The sequence below is a fragment of the Tasmannia lanceolata genome, unplaced genomic scaffold (genome assembly GCF_043159265.1).
Source record: "Tasmannia lanceolata isolate RefF3 unplaced genomic scaffold, GAP_Taslan_0.1 ptg000044l, whole genome shotgun sequence".
Classification (NCBI taxonomy): Eukaryota; Viridiplantae; Streptophyta; class Magnoliopsida; order Canellales; family Winteraceae; genus Tasmannia; species Tasmannia lanceolata.
The window spans coordinates 24,071,799-24,093,973 of record NW_027518721.1 but is presented as its reverse complement, the minus strand read 5'-3'; the positions used below and the strand labels follow the sequence as shown (position 1 = coordinate 24,093,973).

Below are 22,175 nucleotides of genomic sequence, written 5' to 3'. Positions count from 1 at the left end.
GTGTCGTGCACCCATGAACCACCTGCAAGGGTAAACAAGGCTAAGTAGTTCCACATCATCACCCGTATTATAAAACAGATACACAAAACAAATGAAAAGTACTTTATTTAAATTTATACCAAAAGTCTTTCCCCATCCATCATAACTGATCCAGGTGGATCGTGGCCAAGAGTGGGCCCAATCGGAGGTACAGCATGCAATGGGAAAAGTGTGACATGGGTCCCACGTGTCTTTTTGCCCATTGGAGGATGTGGCATTGTAAGCCGAACGGCTATCGATCACCTAAATTTTGATTGGAACCAAACCCACATTGATTATTCGTTACATCTAATGTCAATTGCCTATGAAGTTATCAAGTTATGATATATCATCACCATGCAAAGCAACCCTGACGATGCAAGATCCACGAATCTTTGGCGTGCATATTTCAGCTTGGAATGAAGTCCGAATAACCATGAAGATCAAGAAGGGAAGACCTCCCAAGACAACTTAGAATTTTCCATGTAGAATCTCTCTTGACAAGTTTGAGTAGTTATGGCACTTAGGGAGTCCACTCATTGACCTTAAATATCTCTAGGAAGAACACTCCCCAAGTAGGTAAAATGTCTGTTGGTGATTTCCCTCTAAAATGCAATTTCAAAATTCCAGGGAAATCACGGACGTCCAGGATTCTAGCGGACTTCCGTCTGTAACCTGGGTTTTATTAAAAAACTAACTGAGGGGATCGCGGACGTACGTCTGTAAGTTGAGATAAAAATAAAAATTGGCCGAGCCGAAGGCGGACGCCCGGGAATCCGGCGGACGTCTGTCTGAGAATTGAGTTTAAAATAAAAAAATGGCCGAGCCAATGTCGGACATCCGGGAAACCTGCGGACGTTGGTGACGGACCAAGGTGCGCTTTTGAATTCAAACTGCAATATTTGCCGGACATCCGGACTTCGTCCGCGACGCCCATGAAGACAAAAAATTAGGGTTTCTTTTTTGGCTACTCAAATATATATATATATATATATATATATATATATATATATATATATATGTGTGTGTGTGTGTGTGTGTGTGTGTGTGTATATATACAAACATATATATATATATATATATATATATATATATATATATATATATATACCCTTAAAACCCTAGAATAATAAATCTTGCATTTGTTAGCCTTCATTGTTGATCTTTAAACTCTACCTACACTCCCTTTTGCTATTGATTGAAAAAGAATCTACATTTACTTCTCTTTAGTGCCATTACTTTCATCTTTCATGAGAGATTCATTAGGGATTTATGTGTTGAGTGAGACAAGAGTTTCTTTACAAGCCTATACCTTTGCATTAGCCTAAAAGAGAGGCAAGAGTGCTTATATTTTCTTTTCTCATTGTAAAGAAGGGTTGTGACCCTTGGAGAGTTTCAAGACTCTTTGATTGTAAGGAGGTTTTGGACCTGGCCGTGGTGTGGTGTCCGAAAAAGTGGAGAATCCCAAGGACGACAAACTCGGAAGAGTGGAGTAGGTCTTTTGAGAAGACCGAACCACTATATATCTTGGTATTCTTTGTGGTGTTCTTCTTCCTTTATCTCATTACTCTTGGTGATTAGTAATATCTCTCAACTCTACATTTTATATGACAAATTTGAGAGAATTTCTATTAATCTTGGATTTTACAATGGATCTCAAGGTGTGCTTATATAGAGCACATACAAGATAAGCATAGAAAGAAATAAACATAACCAAGGCAAGAGATAATTCTATAAATCCCACCTACTAAGATCAGCCTAATTGCTAATTTAAGCTAGCTACCTAATCTAGCTAGGTTACCCCATTCAACCCACTTGCCTGATCTAGCACCATGGTGATCCAACGGTGTGAATTCAACATAATTTGACTGTGTGATCTCACATAACAACAGTTGAATTAGTTTAAGAACATTTGAAAAAGTGTGTTTTGCAAAATCAAGTTTTCTAAACAACAAATTTTTTTATTATACCCAATTCATCATCCCCCCCCCCCCCCCCCCCCCACCTCAGTTTGCTTAGTTGAATTTCAGGCATTTTTTGGCATGATGGAGAGATGACATGGCAAGTGACATGGAAAGTTAGCAAGTAGTAATTCAATTCAACTTGAATGGACTCTCCAACCAGTTTGGTTGGGATGAGATGCAAAGCATTAATGTGAGATAAACATTATCTCACATGGAAGGCATAGCAAAGAAGAAAGCAAAGAGAAGGTTTCCAATAGTAGAGCCTCCAAAAGAGACACGTATAGCCTTTAAGCTTGATCTTATCTCAAGTGATAAGAAGAGAATAGTTACTGATAGAATAAAATTAGGAGTTAGCTTTCTCTACTTTTAAAAGAATATCTAAGCACATATGTAAAAAGGGGGACTTCAGTTAAAAAAAAGTTAATAAAAAAGTGAGAGAAGGACTGCTACTTCCCAAATGAATTGTTAATATTCTTTTTCCTTCTAATGTTTTGTTGCTCATTTTGTACTGTGATTGTTTAACGATCAAGTGGCATCAAAGTCATTACACTTTACAATATCCAAACATAGTTTTGGATCACGTGATATCAGGGCTCCGGTTCCGCCATCGCCTTGGGAGCGTAAACTATGGTGACCAATCATGTTTCATGCCAACAAGCACATGAAGAAGGAAGCTTAGTATCCATAACCATTGAGCAAAGAGGTATGGTGGAAGATCATGGAGTCAATCAGGGACCTTTACAGATCGAGAGTCAAATGGCTACCATCATGTCGATGATGGCACAACTAATTAATGTCTACCAAGGAGACATCAACCTCGCAGCCGAATGCTTGGGATCTCTCTAAAGGAGCGAGAAACCTTTATGAAATACCAAGGAGGATTGCATGAATACATCAAGGAAGAGTTAAATCTCTTTCACATCGCCAATGTTGAGGAGGCAAGCATCAAAGCCATGGTAATAAAGAAATGAGATCGGAGGCACAAGAAGAAAGATGATCGGACAAGTGACAATTCCAAGTCTGATCTAAAACTGAGCAAGTACACCAACCCAGTTCGTAAGGCACGGTGTAATCATTACAAATGACCAGGGCACACAAACGAGTAGTGTTGGATACTACATCCTGAGCTACGCCCGATGAGATCCCAAAACACAAACACAGAGGAAAATCTAAGGCTACCCTTCATCCCGTAGAAGTCGAGGAACTCCAGGAGATGAATGCCGTAGAAGAGAAACTAACACTCATGACCAGATCTGATGAAGCACCTTCAGTTCAAGACGAACGTGGAGATCTTTTCAATGTTCGGATCCAAGTCAAGCAAAACTTGGCGGGGGCTATCATCAATCTAGGAAGCCAAAAGAATCTGATCTCTGAAGGATAATCACCAAGAAAGGATTGACGACCACTCCACATCCACGGATGTATCCACATGGATGGATTCAAAAATACGTGGAAAGGAAGATCACACATCATTGTACATTTAAGGTCACCATCACTGAGAGATATGTGGACGAGGTTAGATGCGAGGCTGTATCATTTGATGTCTGCCAAGTGATCCTCGTAGCCCATATTTGTGGGATAGAGATGTGGCCTTCTACATAAAGGAGAAAAAGTACCGACTCATGAAAGATGGGAAGGACTACATCATTAAGGCGAATCATCTGATAGAAGGTGCCAAATCACTCATCTCTTCCACTCAGGCCAAATGATTAGTGAATGCCAGCGGTAAATTCGTGATGCTCATGATAGGGACAAAGAACAATTCATAAATGACAGCCACGCCAAAGATCGGACCCATCATACCAAAAGGAGATCCTAAGCAGAAAAAGCGGAGACGCACTCTGAAGACTCGTCAGTCAAGACGAGGCAAAATCCGTGAACTAGCCATGAAAAATTCCAAGATGGGCCAGATTGAGCATTATTCAATCGGAAGGGGCATACCCAAGCCAAACCAACCTGAGTGGACATGTAAAGGTGGGTGGGGGGGCGGGCGAAATCCCTCTCCCGTCTTGATTGTTGATTTTGCAAGAGCAAAATTCCCCAAAGGGGGGAGCCATGATCCAGGTGGATCGTGGTGGCCAATAGTGGGCCCAATCGGAGGTACCACATGCAACTAAAAAAGTGCAACATGGGTCCCCACGTGTCTTTTTGGGCATTGGAGGATGTGACATGTTTTGGCATGAGGGAGAGATGACATGGCAACTTAGCAAGTAGTATTCCAATTTGGATGGACTCTCCGACTAGTTCGGTTGGGATGAGATGCAATGCCTTAATGTGATATAAACATTATCTCACAAAGAAAGCATAGCAAAGAAGGAAGTAAAGAGAAATGTCTCAAATAGTAGAGACTCCAAAGAAGATACGTATAGCCTTTAGGCTGTATCTTATCTCAAGTGCTAACAAGAGAACAATAGTTACTGATAGAGAAGAATTAGGAGTTAGCTTTTTCTACTTTTAAAAGAATATCTAAGTAAATATGTAAAAAGGGGAACTTCAATTCAAAAAAAAAAGTTAATAAAAAAGAGAGAAGAAGACAACCTGCTACTTCCCAAAAGAATTAACCACTATTCTTTTTTCTTCTATTGTTTTGGTGTTGCTCATTTTGTACTTAACGTATGGTGATTGTTTTGACAGCAATCTAGTCCGTAGAAATTTACGGATCAAGTGACATCGAAGTCACTTGACTTTACAACATGCAAACATAGTTTGGGATCAATAAATAATTCTAATTATCTAGTTCCAACTATAAATGAAATAACTAATACATTGTTCAAGCTGAAATCTCTACTAATAAATTGTTCAAGCTAATATCTCTAAGTAACGAATCTAAGCTAATCCTCTATCTATGTCATGCTAGCCGCAATACCGTGTTATTCGCCATGATCTATTACTTGTTATCTGAAAAACACATATATGTGTGTGTATTGAATTGAGTGAACACCCAGCAAGTGACAAATTCGATATAATAGGTGGATCAAAGAATGCAAGTAAAACATGATTATAACATGATATAAAACCAGACATTTTCAATATAAACAAATCCCACAATATTTATCATGGAAAGATATCATAACAACTTTTCTAAACGGCAAGTTAGACCACGATGGAACAGGCACCAAAACATATGTCAACCAATTGTATCACATAAGTTTCACTACAACCAATGCCACAACACCACTAAACAATTGTTGATAGGTCTAACTTGGTCACGGCAAGTGCCACAGCCCCAACTAGCATGTAACGATGCTCAAGGAACCAAGGGAGCTATCCCAAGATTGCACAATTCGACCACTTCTACATGACCACGTACCGGTGTCTAGCCCCACTGGCAGGTAACGATACCAAAGATACCACGACAACCTTCTCAAACACTTAGCCAGCCTAATAATACGCATGGTCAACCACGACCCAAAGGCCAAATCAATTCTATAGAACCAATGGCATATTCAAGTATAACCAAAGCAACAACTTTCCAACATAGAAACACGAACACATGCTTGATCCAATTTTCATAAAACAATATGCCAAGAAATACAATTCCTTTTTAAAACATGCTTTCATGAATACATATCAAATACAACACTGAATGTAATCATGAAAACACAGTAACATGAGATATAAAACATCATGATTTCAAAAACCCTGGTGTAGAGATAAGGTACTTACCAAAAAAATTCAATTAATCTTCTCTACTACGCGAGATCCACAAAACTGTGTCGATCCAACACCTATCAAAGTTATTAATATTAAATCAGTATTTAATATGCCTTATAGGGTCAATCAGTACAAAAAATAGCCCTTAAAATCATCCTGGGAATTGAATCCCCCAAAACGGCAAGAAATAAGGTATAGAAATAAGGTACTTACAAAAAAAAATTCAATTAATCTTCTCTACTACGCAAGATCCACAAAACTGTGTCGATCCAACACCTATCAAAGTTATTAATATTAAATCAGTATTTAATATACCTTATAGGATAATTAGAATAAAAAATTACCCTCAAAATCGCCCTAGGAATCAAATCTAAAAAATGACCAGAAGCTCTCACGGTTGATCTAGAAACCTTAATTTTCTTCCCCAAACCTTAATTTTCTTTCATGATGAACCATCTTATAACCCCTATATCTGATACTAATGATATTCTTTAATCGAGACGACCCTTAGACGATCGTTCATGAAAATCTTTGTAATCAAACATCCCCAAAAATCAAGAAAATCATCGAAAATCCATCCTAATCGAATCTGACCATGAAAGAAGGATCACACATAGAAGATCTCATCTTGATGTTGTAGACTTTCCCAGATCTTGAATAAATCTACCAACAATAGTTGTTATTAATTATCAAAATAAAAAACTTACCTTAAAAACTAGACTTTCTTTGCTATAAATTTCTTTGCACAGCCTTCTCTCCTCCCTTTAGGGCTTCTTCTTTAAATCTCTCTCTCTCTAGGGTTTTCTCTGGAGAAAAAGTGATGAATTCGAAGACCTAAAGTGTATTTATACTTAAAAGTCTAGGTTTTTAGTATTTTTACTAATTTAACCCTAAATATTCTAATTTTCCAATTTTGCCTAAATAGGACTAGTGGACAAAACACCCCTAGGAATTTGGTGTTTCAATCTTGGGAATTGTAAAAGCATTTGACAGTAGGTTAAACACTGTAAAAGAAGGTGAATTTGTCCCATTATCAAAACATGGTCGTGCCGAAGCGCAACAATTGGAATTTAACATGGAACTTCCCCTCACTTGTTTGGCTTGGATATCATAGGGAGGGGACAAAGGGAGAGGACAAAGGTGACACATCACCAGACATGCAATTATTAGCCAGGAGACTGCTTTATTGGCAACCAAAGAAGGGATTTTTCTAATGTGGTTCCTAAATGCCAAGCAAAACCCCTAAACATCCCGGCTTTTGTGCAACCAAACACACAAGGTTTGATTGATGAAGGGTATAAAGTAATTAGATAGATGTATTCTTAACAATATTTGGCCAAACTTGTGATTGCTTGTCCGATCAACGGATAGATCACATATGTGATTTATAGGCAGTCCTAAAAAATGTACGTTAGATTGGAGCCAAACAACTTCCGTCATTTTAACACATTTCCTATATATCCAATAGGGTAGAAAGAAAGATTGAACAGAATCATGCAAGAAAGGACAGAATCCATATGCTATCTAAAAGTGTTCAGAGTGTTACACAGCTTCCAAGATTTCTTCCAATTATCATCCCTCCCTTGGAAACCCCTCTCTAATATTTGTGTAGTTCGTCGATTCCTCTATTTAGAAATTATGTGTATGCATAGAAGGTGTGATTGAAAGCTTCATCAACTAGACTGGATTATTGGCCATATAAAATTCGTAAACAATTTCAAAATCCAAAAATATAATTTTGGTCCATGTAGTATTAGCGTCATGATGCGACAATACCTTGGACAACCGTGGTATGGATTCAATGCCCATGAAGCATCGACAATCAGATGAGCCAAGACAAATAGAGAGCTAAGGTTTTTGAAGGCAGACTAACCTGATGAAGCATCAAACCGTGGAGATAAATGCATGGTATCCTAGCTATAGTATCAAACTTAGAAACCATCTACCTCTCAGGACCATTCCATATCAGCAATTTGAGATTGAGGACTGAGCTTAACAGCGAGAGGATTGGTAATGATGACCTAGGTTAGATCTGCTGGGGCAATGGGTATAGACGAGAAGATGTATTCCCAACCCAGTCTGATTTCGTATGTACTAAAATTCCCAACAAGGGGAGCCATGATCCAGGTCGGTCTCAGAGATATGTGGGCTCATATCATGGAGTCCCACATGCAAGATAAAATTTCACATGAATGAAGTAAGCTAAGAATGAAAAGAATGATGAGGTGGTATGTCTCTCTTCTATTTTATTGGAAAGAGTTTCCCTTTGAAGAAAATATCTCTACGAAAGGAGAGAGAATTAGTAGTGAAATTATTATTTTTAGTAAGTCCGTAATTATATATATTGAGCCATATATATATATACGTAAATATAGCTCAATATATGTATATGTACATAAGTACATATATGTACGTAATGTACATATACATATATATATATATATATAGCTCAATATATATATATATATATATATGTATATATATATATATATATATATATATATATATATATATATATATATGTACATATGTGTACATATGTGTACATATATATATTGAGCTATATATATATATTGAGCTATATATATATATATATATATATATATATATATATGTACATATGTGTACATATATATATGAGGAAAGTGAAGCTACATCGCCGGTGTAGCTAACTTAGCTACACCGCCGGCTTAAAATACAATGGGCCCACATTGTTTTGGTGATCCAAACCATTCATTTGATTGGCCCTCACATAGATAGGGTGTCCACCAAAAATCAGCTCCATAGGATCATCCCAACCCTTCAAACTGTGGAGGCAAAAATGGACAAATTTGTGAAGGTTTTTACACGTTCATTTTTGCCTCCACAAATCGTAGGGTTGGGATGATCCTATGGAGCTGATTTTTGGTGGACACCCTATCTATGTGAGGGCCAATCAAATGAATTCTTTGGATCACCAAAACAATGTAGGCCCATTGTATTTTAAGCCGGCGGCGTAGCTTCACTTTCTTATATATATATATATATATATATATATATATGAGAAAAGTGAATCTGTGCGGCCGTGTAGATAGCATATCTACTGCTCCCTCTTTTACTAACGCAGATAAGCTATCCACCGTCGGATTCACGCATTTTCAGCCGTTGAATGAGAAAAGTCATATGAAAAATATCAACCCTCGTGAGAAAGAAAAACACAGAAGCTTTCTGCCGGCAGATTCTCTCCCACGAAGCTGTGTCTCTCACGCCCACCTTCATCTTCTTCTTCTCGCAGAGGTACCTCACGCCCACCTTCATCTTCTTCCTCTCGCAGAAGTACCAGGTACCCTTACTTGCCCTCCTTTCATTTTTTTCTTTTTTTTTTTTTGGGAAAACTAGTGGTTAGGGTTCGATCCTGCTGGTTCGAACCCATTCGAACCAGCAGAAACAGTTTGAACCAGCAGGATCGAACCCTAACAACCCTAATTGATTTTTTCCACTTCTCAATTTACTTCACGATTTTGGGGTTTTATAAAAATCCAAAATCGTGGGTCTCTGCTCACCCTAACGCAATAACAGAGAGAGAGAGAGAGAGAGAGAGAGAGAGAGAGAGTTAGCGAGAGAGAGAGGGTTTAGGGTGAGAAGAGACCCACGATTTTGGGTTTTTATAAAACCCCAAAACCGTGAAGTAAATTGAGAAGGGGAGAAAATCAATTAGGGTTCTTAGGGTTCGATTCTGCTGGTTCGAACCCATTCGAACCAGCAGAATCGTACCCATCAAAGAAGAAATTGCTTCATCAGCCACGAACCCTAATAATCTGATTTGTGGGTTTGAAAACCCTAATCGAACCCTAATAATCTGATTTTTTCTGGGTGAAATCGAGCCATCTTATTTTGATTTTTTTTTTGGGGGTTATGAGAACCCTAACCCTAACCAAGCCATCTTATTTCTCTTTCTCTTTTTCTTTTTTTTTTTGAAAAGCAATTTATTAGGGGTACGAAAAATCTGGACGAAAACCCTAACCCAGATTTTTCAAACCCTAATTATTTGATTTTACGATTTATTTGGGGTTGTGAAAAGAAAAATCTGGACGAAAACCATCTTCTTTGATCTTTCACAAAAATCGAACCAATATAGAGAGATTTTTTTGGGGTATATTTACTTTGATTTCTATGAAGAAGAACCATTTTCAAACTGCTTTATTAGTGTTTCATTCAAGTGGTTTATCAGGGTTCGATTATTTTACCCTGTTTTAATTGTTGTTGTTGTTGACTTCACTTTTATTTCACTTTGGTTGCTGTTGATTTTTTCTATTTATCGTTACCACAGTTTGCCATTTGTATTTTTTTCTTTGCATTTTATTTCTTAATTTATGATAATTGCAGATAGTGCTTGTGAGTTGTATATGATCACCTAACATCCCAATGGCCAATGCCCTTCGCAGGTAATGAATGATACTATGTCAAATGTTTGTGGGTTATCCATTGATGATGTTGATGCTAATAGGTTAATTATCGTTGATGATACGTTATCACAAGCTGTTGGTGGGTTAGTAAATGATGAAGTTGAGGGGAATGGATTTCTTTTGGTTGGTGAGGAGGAAAATCTTAATGAGGGTACGTTGGTTTGTGCTGATAACGAAGAGGGTTGTAGTGGTAGTTTGCAGACTCCTAGTAAGGATAATGGTAGGAGCAACGTAGCTCATAAACCGGTGGAAAAGCAGCAGTTTGATAGCGAGGCGGCTGCCTACGACTTTTACAATGTATATGGTTTGTCTACAGGGTTTGGGGTAAGGAAATGCAGGACCAGTAAGTCGAAGAAAACAGGGAAAGTGATATTTAGGAGGTTTGTTTGTGATAAAGAAGGAGAGAGATATCGTAAAGATAAGAGACTGGAGGGTAGGGAATGGGAAGTGAAAAGGCGTCGTACTGTAAGAGAAGGGTGTAAAGCGAAGATGGATATTAAATTTAGAGATGGAATGTGGGAAGTGAGCGCTTTTGTGGAGGATCACTGTCACGATCTCACATCTCCACCTAAAAGATGCCTGCATCGCTCGCATAATAATTTTCATAAGAATGCCGCATGTAAGAATTTGGTAAACGTCCTCAATAAAAGTGGATTGGGTCCTAGTGGAATTGCAAGGACAATTAATATATCACGTGATGGATCAGGTAGTGCTGTCACAACCAATCAGGTAGTGACCCATTTGAGATCAGAGAGGGCTAACAACATGGGACGAGAAGCTGTCGAAGTAGCCCTAAGATTCCAACAGAAACGATCAGAAGATCCAAACTTCCATTTCTGCATGGAGTTGGATATTTCAGGAAACTTGAGATCCATGTTTTGGGCAGACTCAAGGGTGAGGGATGCGTACCTTAGATTCAGTGATGTGATAGTATTTGATGTCACGTATAAGACCAATCGGTATAAGATGCCATTTGCACCATTTACTGGTGTCAACCACCACCGGCAATCTACTCTTTTTGGTTGTACCCTCTTAGTAGACGAGACGGAGGAGACATTTACTTGGTTGTTTAAGGAGTGGCTGAAATGCATGTGGGGGAAAGCTCCTAGTTGTATAATAACCGACATGGACGGGGCTATGCGAAATGCAATCAGAACAGTTTTTCCGAACACCCGTCATCGGTTTTGCTCGTGGCATATCAGTAAGCACCTAGTTGAGCATATTCCAGCCATGCGAGATTCGACTAGCGATTTCACTAAGGATTACACTCATTGGTATTTCAGGAAAAACATAGCCGACAGTGAGACAGAATGGCAAAAATTGGTGGAGAAATACCCATTTGTTGAAAATAGTTGGTTAGCAAAAATGTGGGAGCTACGGAGTCATTGGCTGCCTGCTTATTTTAGAGACACGTTCACGGCAGACATGACATCAAGTTCACGTAGCGAAAGCATGAATGCTTTCTTTGATGGTTTTGTAAACCAGGGCACTACTTTACAGGCGTTTGTTGAACAATATGATAATGCACTTCATGATCGGCGCGATAAAGAATCTCAAGCAGATTTCAAGTCTAAAAGTACAAGTGCTTTATTGATTTCTAGGAGCACTTTGGAATCACAAGCTGCAAAATGTTATACGAGTATTATGTTTAAATTATTCAAAGCAGAATTTGGGGATAGTAGCGACTGTTGGGATGAGTTGTTGGATAAGAATGGTAACGTGTCTGAATACCTTGTGGGATTGAGTAATGAAGAGAAGTGGAAATGGTGCAAGGTTGTAGATGAAGAATCTGAAGCTGAAGGTGTAAAGGCTACTTGTCAGTGTGCCAAGTTTGAGACCGAAGGCTACTTATGCAAACACATCCTGCGCATTATGAGGGAGAAACGTTTACTTAGCATTCCGGAGCAATATATCTTAAATAGGTGGACGGTTATGGCAAGATATCATCAATTCCGGGGTGGGGTGGCTGCAGACGAAGGAAATAATAAAGTCGTAACTCCTCTTGAGAGATGGCTTCTACTAGCAAAGTGCCACATAGCACTGGATGTCATTCAGAATAATAAGAGGCTTATAAAGAAGGTGGACGAAACTTTAGATGCATGTTTGGCGGTATCCGAGCTAGAGAAGAGAGACAACGAAATTGTTGCAAATAGTTGCAGTCAAGTACAATCCAACTATGTGACTAACACCGCGGAGATATGTATTCGTGACCCCATACCTGTGAAAACGAAGGGTCGACCGAAGAAGGCTACCCGGTTTAAATCTAGTCTAGAGAAATCTAAATCCAAAACCAAGCAACGAAAGTGTGGAAATTGTGGACAAAGAGGCCATTATATTAGGACGTGCAAATAGCCCAAGGTTTTGATTCTTGCTTGCTAGTCATTTAGATGTGTTTGGAAAATATATTTTTTTCTTATCATGTCACAGGGAGCTAATATATTTTTCATTTACTATTTTTTCTGATAGATGACTGCAGCGGAGGTTGAAGAGAAAGAAGAGGGAGTGGAGGAAGAAGGGGATGACGAGGAAGAGGAAGAGGAAGAGGAAGAGGACTCGATGTCATACTGAAGAGTCACTTTAGTATGCTTTCTGTAAGTATATAAGCCTCTTTGGTATTCACTTAATATGTTGCATTTATTTCTTGTATGTGCTATCTTTGTGAGTAGTATCATAAACTAACACGATCATTTAATGTTTCAGGAAATTTCAGAGTCTGCTATTGAAGCTCTTATAAATCTTTCGCAAAAGTCAGGACTCTCAGAAAAGTTGATTTCAATAAGGATAATTAGAATAGTTATAGAGATACTTTTTAAACAAGACTCTAGCATTAACCGGTTGTTGGTTATGCTTCTAGTTAATCTCACACAGTTGACCATGTTAAAGCATTTGTGTAGTTCCAAAGTTGTACTAGAAACATGCTGCTGTGCTGCTTCTTACTTAGAAAGAGATATGCAATTATTGGGAACCATCTTTCCTTGTTTTGTGGAACCATGCTGTTCTTCAGTTTACATATTCTCAGCTTCTACAGTGCTACCCCACATTACATTTTCTGTTTAATAATTTTCCAGATTTGCTTAATGGGCCTTTGTTACTATGGATTATTACTTAAATTGGTCTTTCTTATTTAATCTATTTAACAGGATAAAAAAGAGATTTAATGGATTGATGGTGAGAAATCAGGTTGGCTGAACAATGCTTTTGCAGGTGCCAAGGAGCAGCAAACAATTTTCTTCCAAACAGGGGAAAACTAAAGACAAATGCACCATAATGTGAGACTTTGTATTACTGTAAATGTTGTATTCATCCTTTTTACTCATTTGTTGTATCAATGAAAAAGACAACACTTGTATGATTTTTGTGAGTTTCCAATCAGTTTTGGCTGTAAATAAATATCAGAATTAAAGCTCAGTCATATATGCAGTTTACAGGACTTTAACCAATTTCTTCCACTAATTGATTACACGCCAAACGAGAAGCAAAGAGTGCAATTAGCAATGGGTTCCTCCTCAAACAGGCCATGAAATCATCCTGATACTAAGGTAGTTTGGGGAAGGATTCGGCTTAGGGGTGGCAATGGTTCGGTTTCGGTTTGGCCTGAGCAGGAAAGTGAAAGAGTGCAATTAGCAATGCCCGTTTAGCCCGAGCCTATGCCTGTTCAGCCCCAGTTTGAGCCGATGCCCATTCAGCCCGAGCCCAAGCCGATGCCCAATCAGAATGAGCCCCAGCCGGTGCCCTTTCAGCCCGAGCCAGAGCCCATGCCCGTTCAGTCCAATCCCATATGGGTTGTTAACAATATCAACTTTCCCAACGGCTATAGTGGAATGGCAGAGACACTTCCACCAAGTGAGCCAACACTTGCACCACTTCCACCAAGTGTGGGCTTAAATGACACATCAAGTAGTAATACATTTTTGCGTGAACAATTTTTAATCCATTCGCCAAGCGCACACTATTTTGTGATCGACCCCATGCAAGGTTCTGATGTGGACAACCAAGAAAACTACTGCGGCGATGGTGAAGAGCGCATCTTTCAGGCTCTTGACTGGGAAGAGGGTTGGGATTATAGACCAACATAGTGCAATTGTTGCAACTAATTATAACAATCACCTATTATAAAAATAATCTATTATAGTGTAATTGTGTTCTGCTGCATCACTTAATAAGTGATTATTCACAAATTTGATAATGACTGCCTCTGAATCCTGGCTCAATTCCAATTGGAATTAATGGTCAAAATTAGTGCTCCTTGCTATCCAACTAGTGTGAATTTTTTGTCACTACTAAAATGATTAAAGTCAGTACTAAAATAAAATTATGTACATAGTCAAGAGCGGATTCTCAGTCACTCACTACTAGTTACTTTTTCAATAAAGATAACAGAAGTCCTACAACCACTACTACTTTAAGAAAAAAACCCCACACTCTCAAAACCTCCCCTTACATCTTGCAACACCTCCTTCATTTGCTCTATCTCATTCTCCAGGACCACCTTCATTTGCTCTATCTCATTCTCCAAACTTTGGAGACGCGTATTTTCACTGAGAGCCTCCCCATCAGTGCCTTCTAACTGGTATGCCCAATGAAAATATTTGCACTTCCTCCTACTGCCACCCTGCAAATTCTATTAAAGGTTACAATTTTGCAAATGAAAAGAAAAAATATGCAACCGACATCTAAAAGGAAATTTACTGAGTGTTTACTTACATTGTAGCACATGTATAAAATACGTGATATTTGTTATTGTTCGTCTCGCTTATCTTCAATGCAGCTTTCTTTTGACATTCGCAGTTCCTGCATATGACTCTAACCTCATCACCTTCCATAGGCTCAATCTCAGAACCAAATTCAGTGCCTTCTAACTGGTAGGCCCAACGAACATATTTGCATTTCCTCCTGCTGCCATCCTGGAAATTCTGCTAAACGTTAGAAAAAAGAAAATAGAAAGTATGCGACCGACATCTCAAAGGCAATTTACTGAGTGTTTACTTATACTGTATCCAGCACATGTATAAAATACGTGATATTTGTTATTGTTCGTCTCGCTTATCTTCAGTGCAGCTTTCTTTTGACATTCACAGTTCCTGCGGATGACTCTAACCTCATGTGTACTAATATTACTGTTGGATGAGGAAGCCATGCCTTAATCTCATCTCAATGAAAACGAAGCAAAAGGAATCGGATAAAATAATTTAAACAATTAGCATTTTTTTCCTAACTGAGTAAAATCAAAAAAACTGAAAAGAAGGTTTCTTTACAAGAGGAAGAATTTTAAAAAAAAATGTGCTGAAAAAAATTATGAAAAAACGAAAACCCTTACCAGCAAAATTCTGAAAAAATGTGCTGAAAGAAATTCTGAAAAAACGAAAAATCTGCTGTAACGAAAACCCTAACCAGCAGAATTTACAAGAGCAACTTCTTCTTTGATGGGTTTGATTTTGCTGGTTCGAATGGGTTCGAACCAGCAGAATCGAACCCTAAGAACCCTAATTGATATTCTCCCCTTCTCAATTTACTTCACGATTTTGGGGAAAAAACGAAAACCCTAACCAGCAAAATTCTGAAAAAATGTGCTGAAAGAAATTCTGAAAAAATGAAAAATCTACTGTAACGAAAACCCTAACCAGCAGAATTTACAAGAGCAATTTCTTCTTTGATGGGTACGATTCTGCTGGTTCGAATGGGTTCGAACCAGCAAAATCGAACCCTAAGAACCCTAATTGATTTTCTCCCCTTCTCAATTTACTTCACGATTTTGGGGTTTTATAAAAACCCAAAATCGTGGGTCTCTTCTCACCCTGAACCCTTTTTTTCTCGCTAACTCTCTCTCTGTCTTTCTGTGAGAGGAAGAAGATGAAGGTGGGAGTGAGGTACCTCTGCGAGAGGAAGAAGATGAAGGTGGGCGTGAGAGACACAGCTTCGTGGGAGAGAATCTGCCTGCAAAAAGCTTCTGCGTTTTTCTTTCTCACGAGGGCTGATATTTCTCATATGACTTTTCTCATTCAACGGCTGAAAATGCGTGAATCCGACGGTGGATAGCTTATCTGCGTTAGTAAAAGAGGGAGGAGTAGATATGCTATCTACACGGCCGCACAGATTCACTTTTCTCTCTCTATGTACACACACACACACACACACACACACACACATATATATATATATATATCTGTGTGTGTGTGTGTGTGTATATATATATATATATATATGTGTGTGTGTGTATATATACATATATGTATATATATATATAGTAAGTTTCATAGCCGACTGTGGACCCCGATCCGAGATAGACGGCGAGGGCGGGTCCCTGACACCCTCTCCGGATCATCCACGTGTGTGGAGAGCTCTACCAAGGAACTCTAAAAAACGGATGCCACCCTCATAGCATAGCACGAGTGGCGATGTAAAAAGAAAGAGATATGTCTCGATCCGGAGCCAAGGCTCGAAAGCGAGACATACCTAAAATAAACTCAGAGTCGCCATCCATGGATATGCCATGGAACCCTAAAATCAAATCCTCTGTGCAATGGATAACCAGAAATATATATGGGTTCGTGCCTGGTTACGAATGGAGAAGGTCTGAGAGCACCTCCAATTCGTCCAAGTGCAAGCACTTGGTCTCTTATGCCATTTTCATTAACTCCAAAGAAGTTTGGGTAAAAATCATGTGAAATGGGAACAATCCTCAGGAGTCGTCTACCTAAGCATGCATTTCCTGAGAATACAAATAATAAACACATATAAAATAAAATGAAAGACTAAGCATAGCTAGGTTATGAATGACAAGCCTAATGGGTGTATAAGTTCTGATGTGCAAACACATGCAAGCTATAGCTAAAGGTATAGGATCAGTACAAAAAAGTAAGAAAACATATCAAATCATACAATAACTATACAACAAATCCTAAGACTCTAAATTATTAGCCCGAGTCTTCGGATGGTCTGGTATTCATCCAAAGAAGCCTACGTATCCCCGCCTCCACGAGAATCAAAGCAACGTAGTTCTTCGCGTCTATTCTAAACTATGATGCCTAAGACACATAGACCTCTATCCTAGACTCGATCTAAGAGACCGGACCAGTTATTAAAGTTTCTTGTACGATTATTTAAATTTCAGTGAATTGTGGATTTGAGGACACCCTATATGCCCTAACTAAATGTAGATTAGCCCTAAGCTAATGCAGGTGGTTCCTACAAGCTATGTGTAACTAGGCTGTATTTCTTAAGAAAAACCAAGGGTGGACTAACGTATCCTACTCTAGTCATCATCGGCGATGGGGATCACCGACTGACCGGACGGAGGCGCTCCTATAACTCTAGGACAGACCCCTAACTCTAAAACAAGCACACAACAAACAAACAATCAAACAACCTATCAAAAGAAACTCTTAATTCCGAAACTCTCTATCTAGGAGAAACTCCTAACTCTAGAGGAAGATCTTTTGAAAACAAGGTTTTAAAGGTTGCTTATTCAAAAGATTTTAAAAAATGCTATTTACAAAAGTTTGGCTGGACTTGGGATATAAATCCCAAGCTGCACTACGTACCTCGGAAGAGGATCAAGCCAACGTAGTTCGAAACGAACTCTTCTAATTGCTAATTCTAAAACACTCAACACTTTAGATTTTGTTAAGGTTTTTAAATGTTTTTGATGTTTTAAATTTCTAATATTTTTGAGTTTTAAATGTATTTAATTAAATTTTTTTTTTTGGGTTTTAAAGCTTTTCAAATGTTTTTTAAAGTTTAAAGAGTTTTCACCCTTTTGGTCAAAGACCTAAGGGAATACACAAAGCAACACCCTAGGGCCAAACCCTAGGGTCAAAATAGGAGAAACCCCTAAAAAAGGCAAACTAACGCCAAAGACGAAGCAACGATCTAAGATCACAAAAAAGGAACGCTCTAATGAGACTGTGCTAGTATCTAACAAAGAAGAACGGTGACAACACTAAGAAGAAACTCCCAACTAACGATACTAAAGAAAGGGCGCAAATGAATTAGAGACTCTCTAAAGACACCATCCAAAGGACGAATGAGTCAAAGACTCCCTAATAAAAACCTTAAACGGACAAAAGAGCCAAAGACTTTCTAACACTCTGCAAAGGAATACCAATAAGACATAGCGTGTCTTTCAGATGAAAGGGGAGACAAACATGAGGGTGAGACTGAGTTAGTCTCTTAAAAAGGGAACTCTCTAAATGAGACAATGTTAGTCTCCAAACAAGAACTCTATAACTGAGGCAGGGCATGCCTCCTATGGGGAAACTCCCTACCAAATTAAATCAACTCCCTAAGGGATAGACCTTAAACGATAAGGCTTGTCTCCAAGGGAGGATCGCCCGGATGAGACAAAGTATGTCTCTTAAAGGGGCTCCAAATGACTCTTTTATCGCCCTAGCAAATGAACAGCAAGAACCATCATCTAATGGTATCTAAAAGACTAGAGAACTCTATAAATAAAAGAGGGGAAGCTCTACTAGGACTGAGCAAGTCCCCTAAGGATGGGCTTAGGCTATCGCCTTCATCACCCAGCAATGAGAGGGGAAACTAAAGATTTGAGACTATCCAAAAGACTAAGAAAGTCTCTATAAAGAGGGAAGAAGGAAGGGGATACTACCGAGACATAGTAAGCCCTCCTAAAGAACGGGAAAGACTAATACGAGACTAAAATAGTCTCCGGAAAAGGAGGCTCTGGCCACCGCCATTTAAATTGGAGAGATGGGTAACACATTTGAAGGTAATGAGATCGGCCACTGGTTCCACAACTTGCGCCTTTTCGGTCTCAGCATCCTCCTCCAAAATAGTATTTGCCGCACTGTCATCCGATATTGAGGGCTTCCCATCATTTGATTTTCCCGCCCTTGAAAGCTTTCCAAATCAGGAACATGAGCACCTGCGCTTTGGCCTTTGAATTGCGAAGGCACCCGAGAGTCTACAACTTGAACTTCATTGTCAGCAAACTTATCTAAAAAAAATAAAATAACAACAGATTTAATTTCATTTTTTTATTTTTATTTATGTATATTTATATATATATTTTTTGAACAGAATTTCAGTAGCAGCCACTTAAACCCATATAAGAACCGTTTCTTATCATTCTATGGGCAGCCCCAAATGGCTGAATCCATAACAGAAGAGATTTGAACATGAGTTGCAGACCTACAGAGAATATTCATTTAATGCGATCAACAGCCACACCATGGAAGTGCTTATAATACCATAAGAAATAGAAATGACTATTGCACTAGCAGCCACTCAACGGTAAACAGAATTTAAAATCCAATCCAACTAAGACTGAATCACCATGTAGTCCAAAAACTGCAAACTAAAGCCATCATCAGTTACTCCTAACAAAAAGGCCACCAGTTGGCTATCCAGCACATAAACTAATGAAAGAGGACTACTAGGTATTGGTGGCTCTGGTGCAAATCTGCTGGCTGGAGTGAGCAGAAATCATCTTGATAGAACCTCTCGCCATTAGATCTTTAATTGCCCTCCGTGCGAGCGATCCATTAATCTTCAATCTGTCTTATCGCTCCCCTCTTGAAAATGAAGACATAGAATCTCAAGGATATAACTATAAAATTTTTGAAGGTTGATCAGTTAATGATCATGTATCAATGAACACTCAACAGGCTATTTTTTATTAAGGATACGAACTTGGGTTCTATTCCTGAGATGACTGTTATGACACAATATGCTACTGCCTTATGAACTATCCACAAAGAATTTCACAAGAAATTATAAAAGATTTTAGAGAATTCCACAAGAAATTATTGATCAAAACACCTTTCAACAACATGATGGCCTAGACATAAATTCTATATCAAGCTTTTCATCAACATATCAGCAGTCATGCACATTCACACAAGATAATATTTAAGCAGGTATTTGCAAACAATAAATTTCTCAAGCACTAATGAACGATGAAAAACTGTTCTTATCTTCTTTAAGTGATAAGGCATTTACATCATTTGTTAAACATTCAAACAACCACAAGCTACCTAACCAGTCCTATTTTCTTTATTACAGAAATTAGCATCATCTAATAATAACAGATCAACTTAAAATCATTTCATACATCAACATCATTTCATCAAAATAGGAGATTACAACAGGAATTAATATACTAATTTTAAATCCAGAATTAAAGAAGGAAAGAATATTACCCGACTGAATTGATCAAAATTATCGATGAAATTCTCTAAGATAAGAGATCCGTAAGCAGATTTGTAGAAACAATGAGATCCACTAGATTTCACTATTTTGATCAGGCAAACAAATTGTTAATATGTAGATCGAAGCTTGAAATAATGGAATGAGCTAAATCTAATCCAGAAGATAATCAATTCTATGGTCCAGCAACATGATTTTACAGAAAAATTAGCAACGTTTAGGATTCTTAGCCCAGATCTATGATCGGGGGCTTAAGCTAGGGTTTAAAAAATTTCAGATCTATAATTAGACGGCGAGAAAACAGAGATTAAGCTGAAGCTAACTTTAAAGATTAAGAAAAATAAAAGAATTAACAGATCCGATGATTAATCAAAGGAACACGCAAAATTTAAAAGGGAATTGGTCAGATCTAGGGTTTTGAATGTAGAAAATGGGGAAAATTGATAAATCGGGGTTGGATCGGATCTCAGGCGAGATCAAATGAGAAATTTGGTTTTCTTGATCCAGGTCTACTCTCTTTCTCTCTCTTAATCTCTCTCAGATCTTTCAACTAGGTTTTAAACAAGAATAAAAGTAGAACAAAATTGTTTAATAGAATAAAAAATATCTGACCTGAGAAAAAGGATTCCACCGGAAAATAATCGGAGATCCACTGAAATATGACCGGAGCTCTGGGGGAAGATGATTGGAGAAGATTCCTGAAATTTCTACCGAAGAAAGAGAGGTTGAATCGGGGTTAGGCTGAGTTTTGGTGCGTCCTCCCAAAGAAGAAGACCGGAGAAGAAAACTCCCCTTCTCCAATTTCTATATCTCTTCCTCTCTCTCTCTGCCTCTCTCTCTCTCTCTCTCTCTCTCTCTCTCTCTTTGCGAGAATCGGATTTTTTTTTAAATTCTTAGATCCAGATCTGAGAATTCCCCCCAATTCTCCTTTTTCTTCTCTCTCTCTCTCCCCGGAGCTTTTTCACGAAGATGAATAGTTCTCCCGTTCTTCGTGATTTTCTTTTTTTATATAAAAAATAAGGGTGCTAATATCCGCACTACCCATTTGATGGGCGCACAAATTTTGATGGGCGCGCGACAAGCGCGGCCTAGACGGGATTATACACCCCCCTTTTATATAAAAAAAGATATATCTGCCTCCTTTTTCTCGCGGACAACCCCCCTTTCAGATGAATCACCCTCCTTTGGATTTGTACTGCACCCTCTTTCGGCTCGTTCACTGAGCAAATGCGCTCGAATCTCGACGAAATTTTACGGAGACCTATGGGAGATCTCAAGCTACCTTAGGGTTCAATTTGGGACCCCAGCTCACTGATTTGACCAGGCTTCGCACAAACGACTCGAACTTGGGTCCGGTCAAATCTACACCGACCCCAACTAGTTTATATATATATATATATATATATATAGAGAGAGAGAGAGAGAGAGAGAGAGAGAAAACGGTCCCTACACATATGTGTAGATAAGTTATCTACACACTAGCTTAAAATACAGTGGGGGCCCACATTGTTTGGGTGATCCAAGCCATCCATTTTAAAGGCCCTCACATCGATAGGGTGTCTACAAAAAATCAGATCCATAGGATCATCCTAACCATTCGAACTGTGGAGGCAAAAAATGGACTAATTTGTGAAGGTTGGGATGATCCTATGGATCTGATTTTTTGTAGACACCCTATCTATGTGAGGGCCTTTAAAATGGATGGCTTGGATCACCCAAACAATGTGGGCCCCCACTGTATTTTAAGCTAGTGTGTAGAGAACTCTCTACACATGTGTGTGTATATATATATATATATATATATATCTGTGTGTGTGTATATACGTACATATATGTGTATATATATATATATATACACACATATGTACGTAAACATATGATACATACATATGTACATATATATTGTATAAATATATATATACGTACA

The 22,175-nt window shown here is 38.5% G+C and overlaps 1 protein-coding gene across 1 annotated transcript; it reads left to right on the top strand.

Moving 5' to 3' along the window:
* Window positions 1-10,063: 10,063 nt before the first annotated feature.
* LOC143863443 (protein FAR1-RELATED SEQUENCE 5-like) lies at window positions 10,064-12,649 on the top strand. The gene is made up of 2 exons (XM_077374108.1): window positions 10,064-12,301; window positions 12,548-12,649. Exons 1-2 carry the CDS (start codon window positions 10,064-10,066, stop codon window positions 12,647-12,649), a joined length of 2,340 nt encoding a protein of 779 aa, XP_077230223.1.
* The last annotated feature ends 9,526 nt before the right edge of the window (window positions 12,650-22,175 follow it).

Bases quoted from the DNA above. Each gene is read 5' to 3' on its own strand.
- LOC143863443 (XM_077374108.1), top strand. From the start codon at position 10,064: ATGAATGATACTATGTCAAATGTTTGTGGGTTATCCATTGATGATGTT. The intron at 12,302-12,547 runs GTGAAAACGAAG...TTTTTCTGATAG, and splicing joins GTATTCGTGACCCCATACCT to ATGACTGCAGCGGAGGTTGA.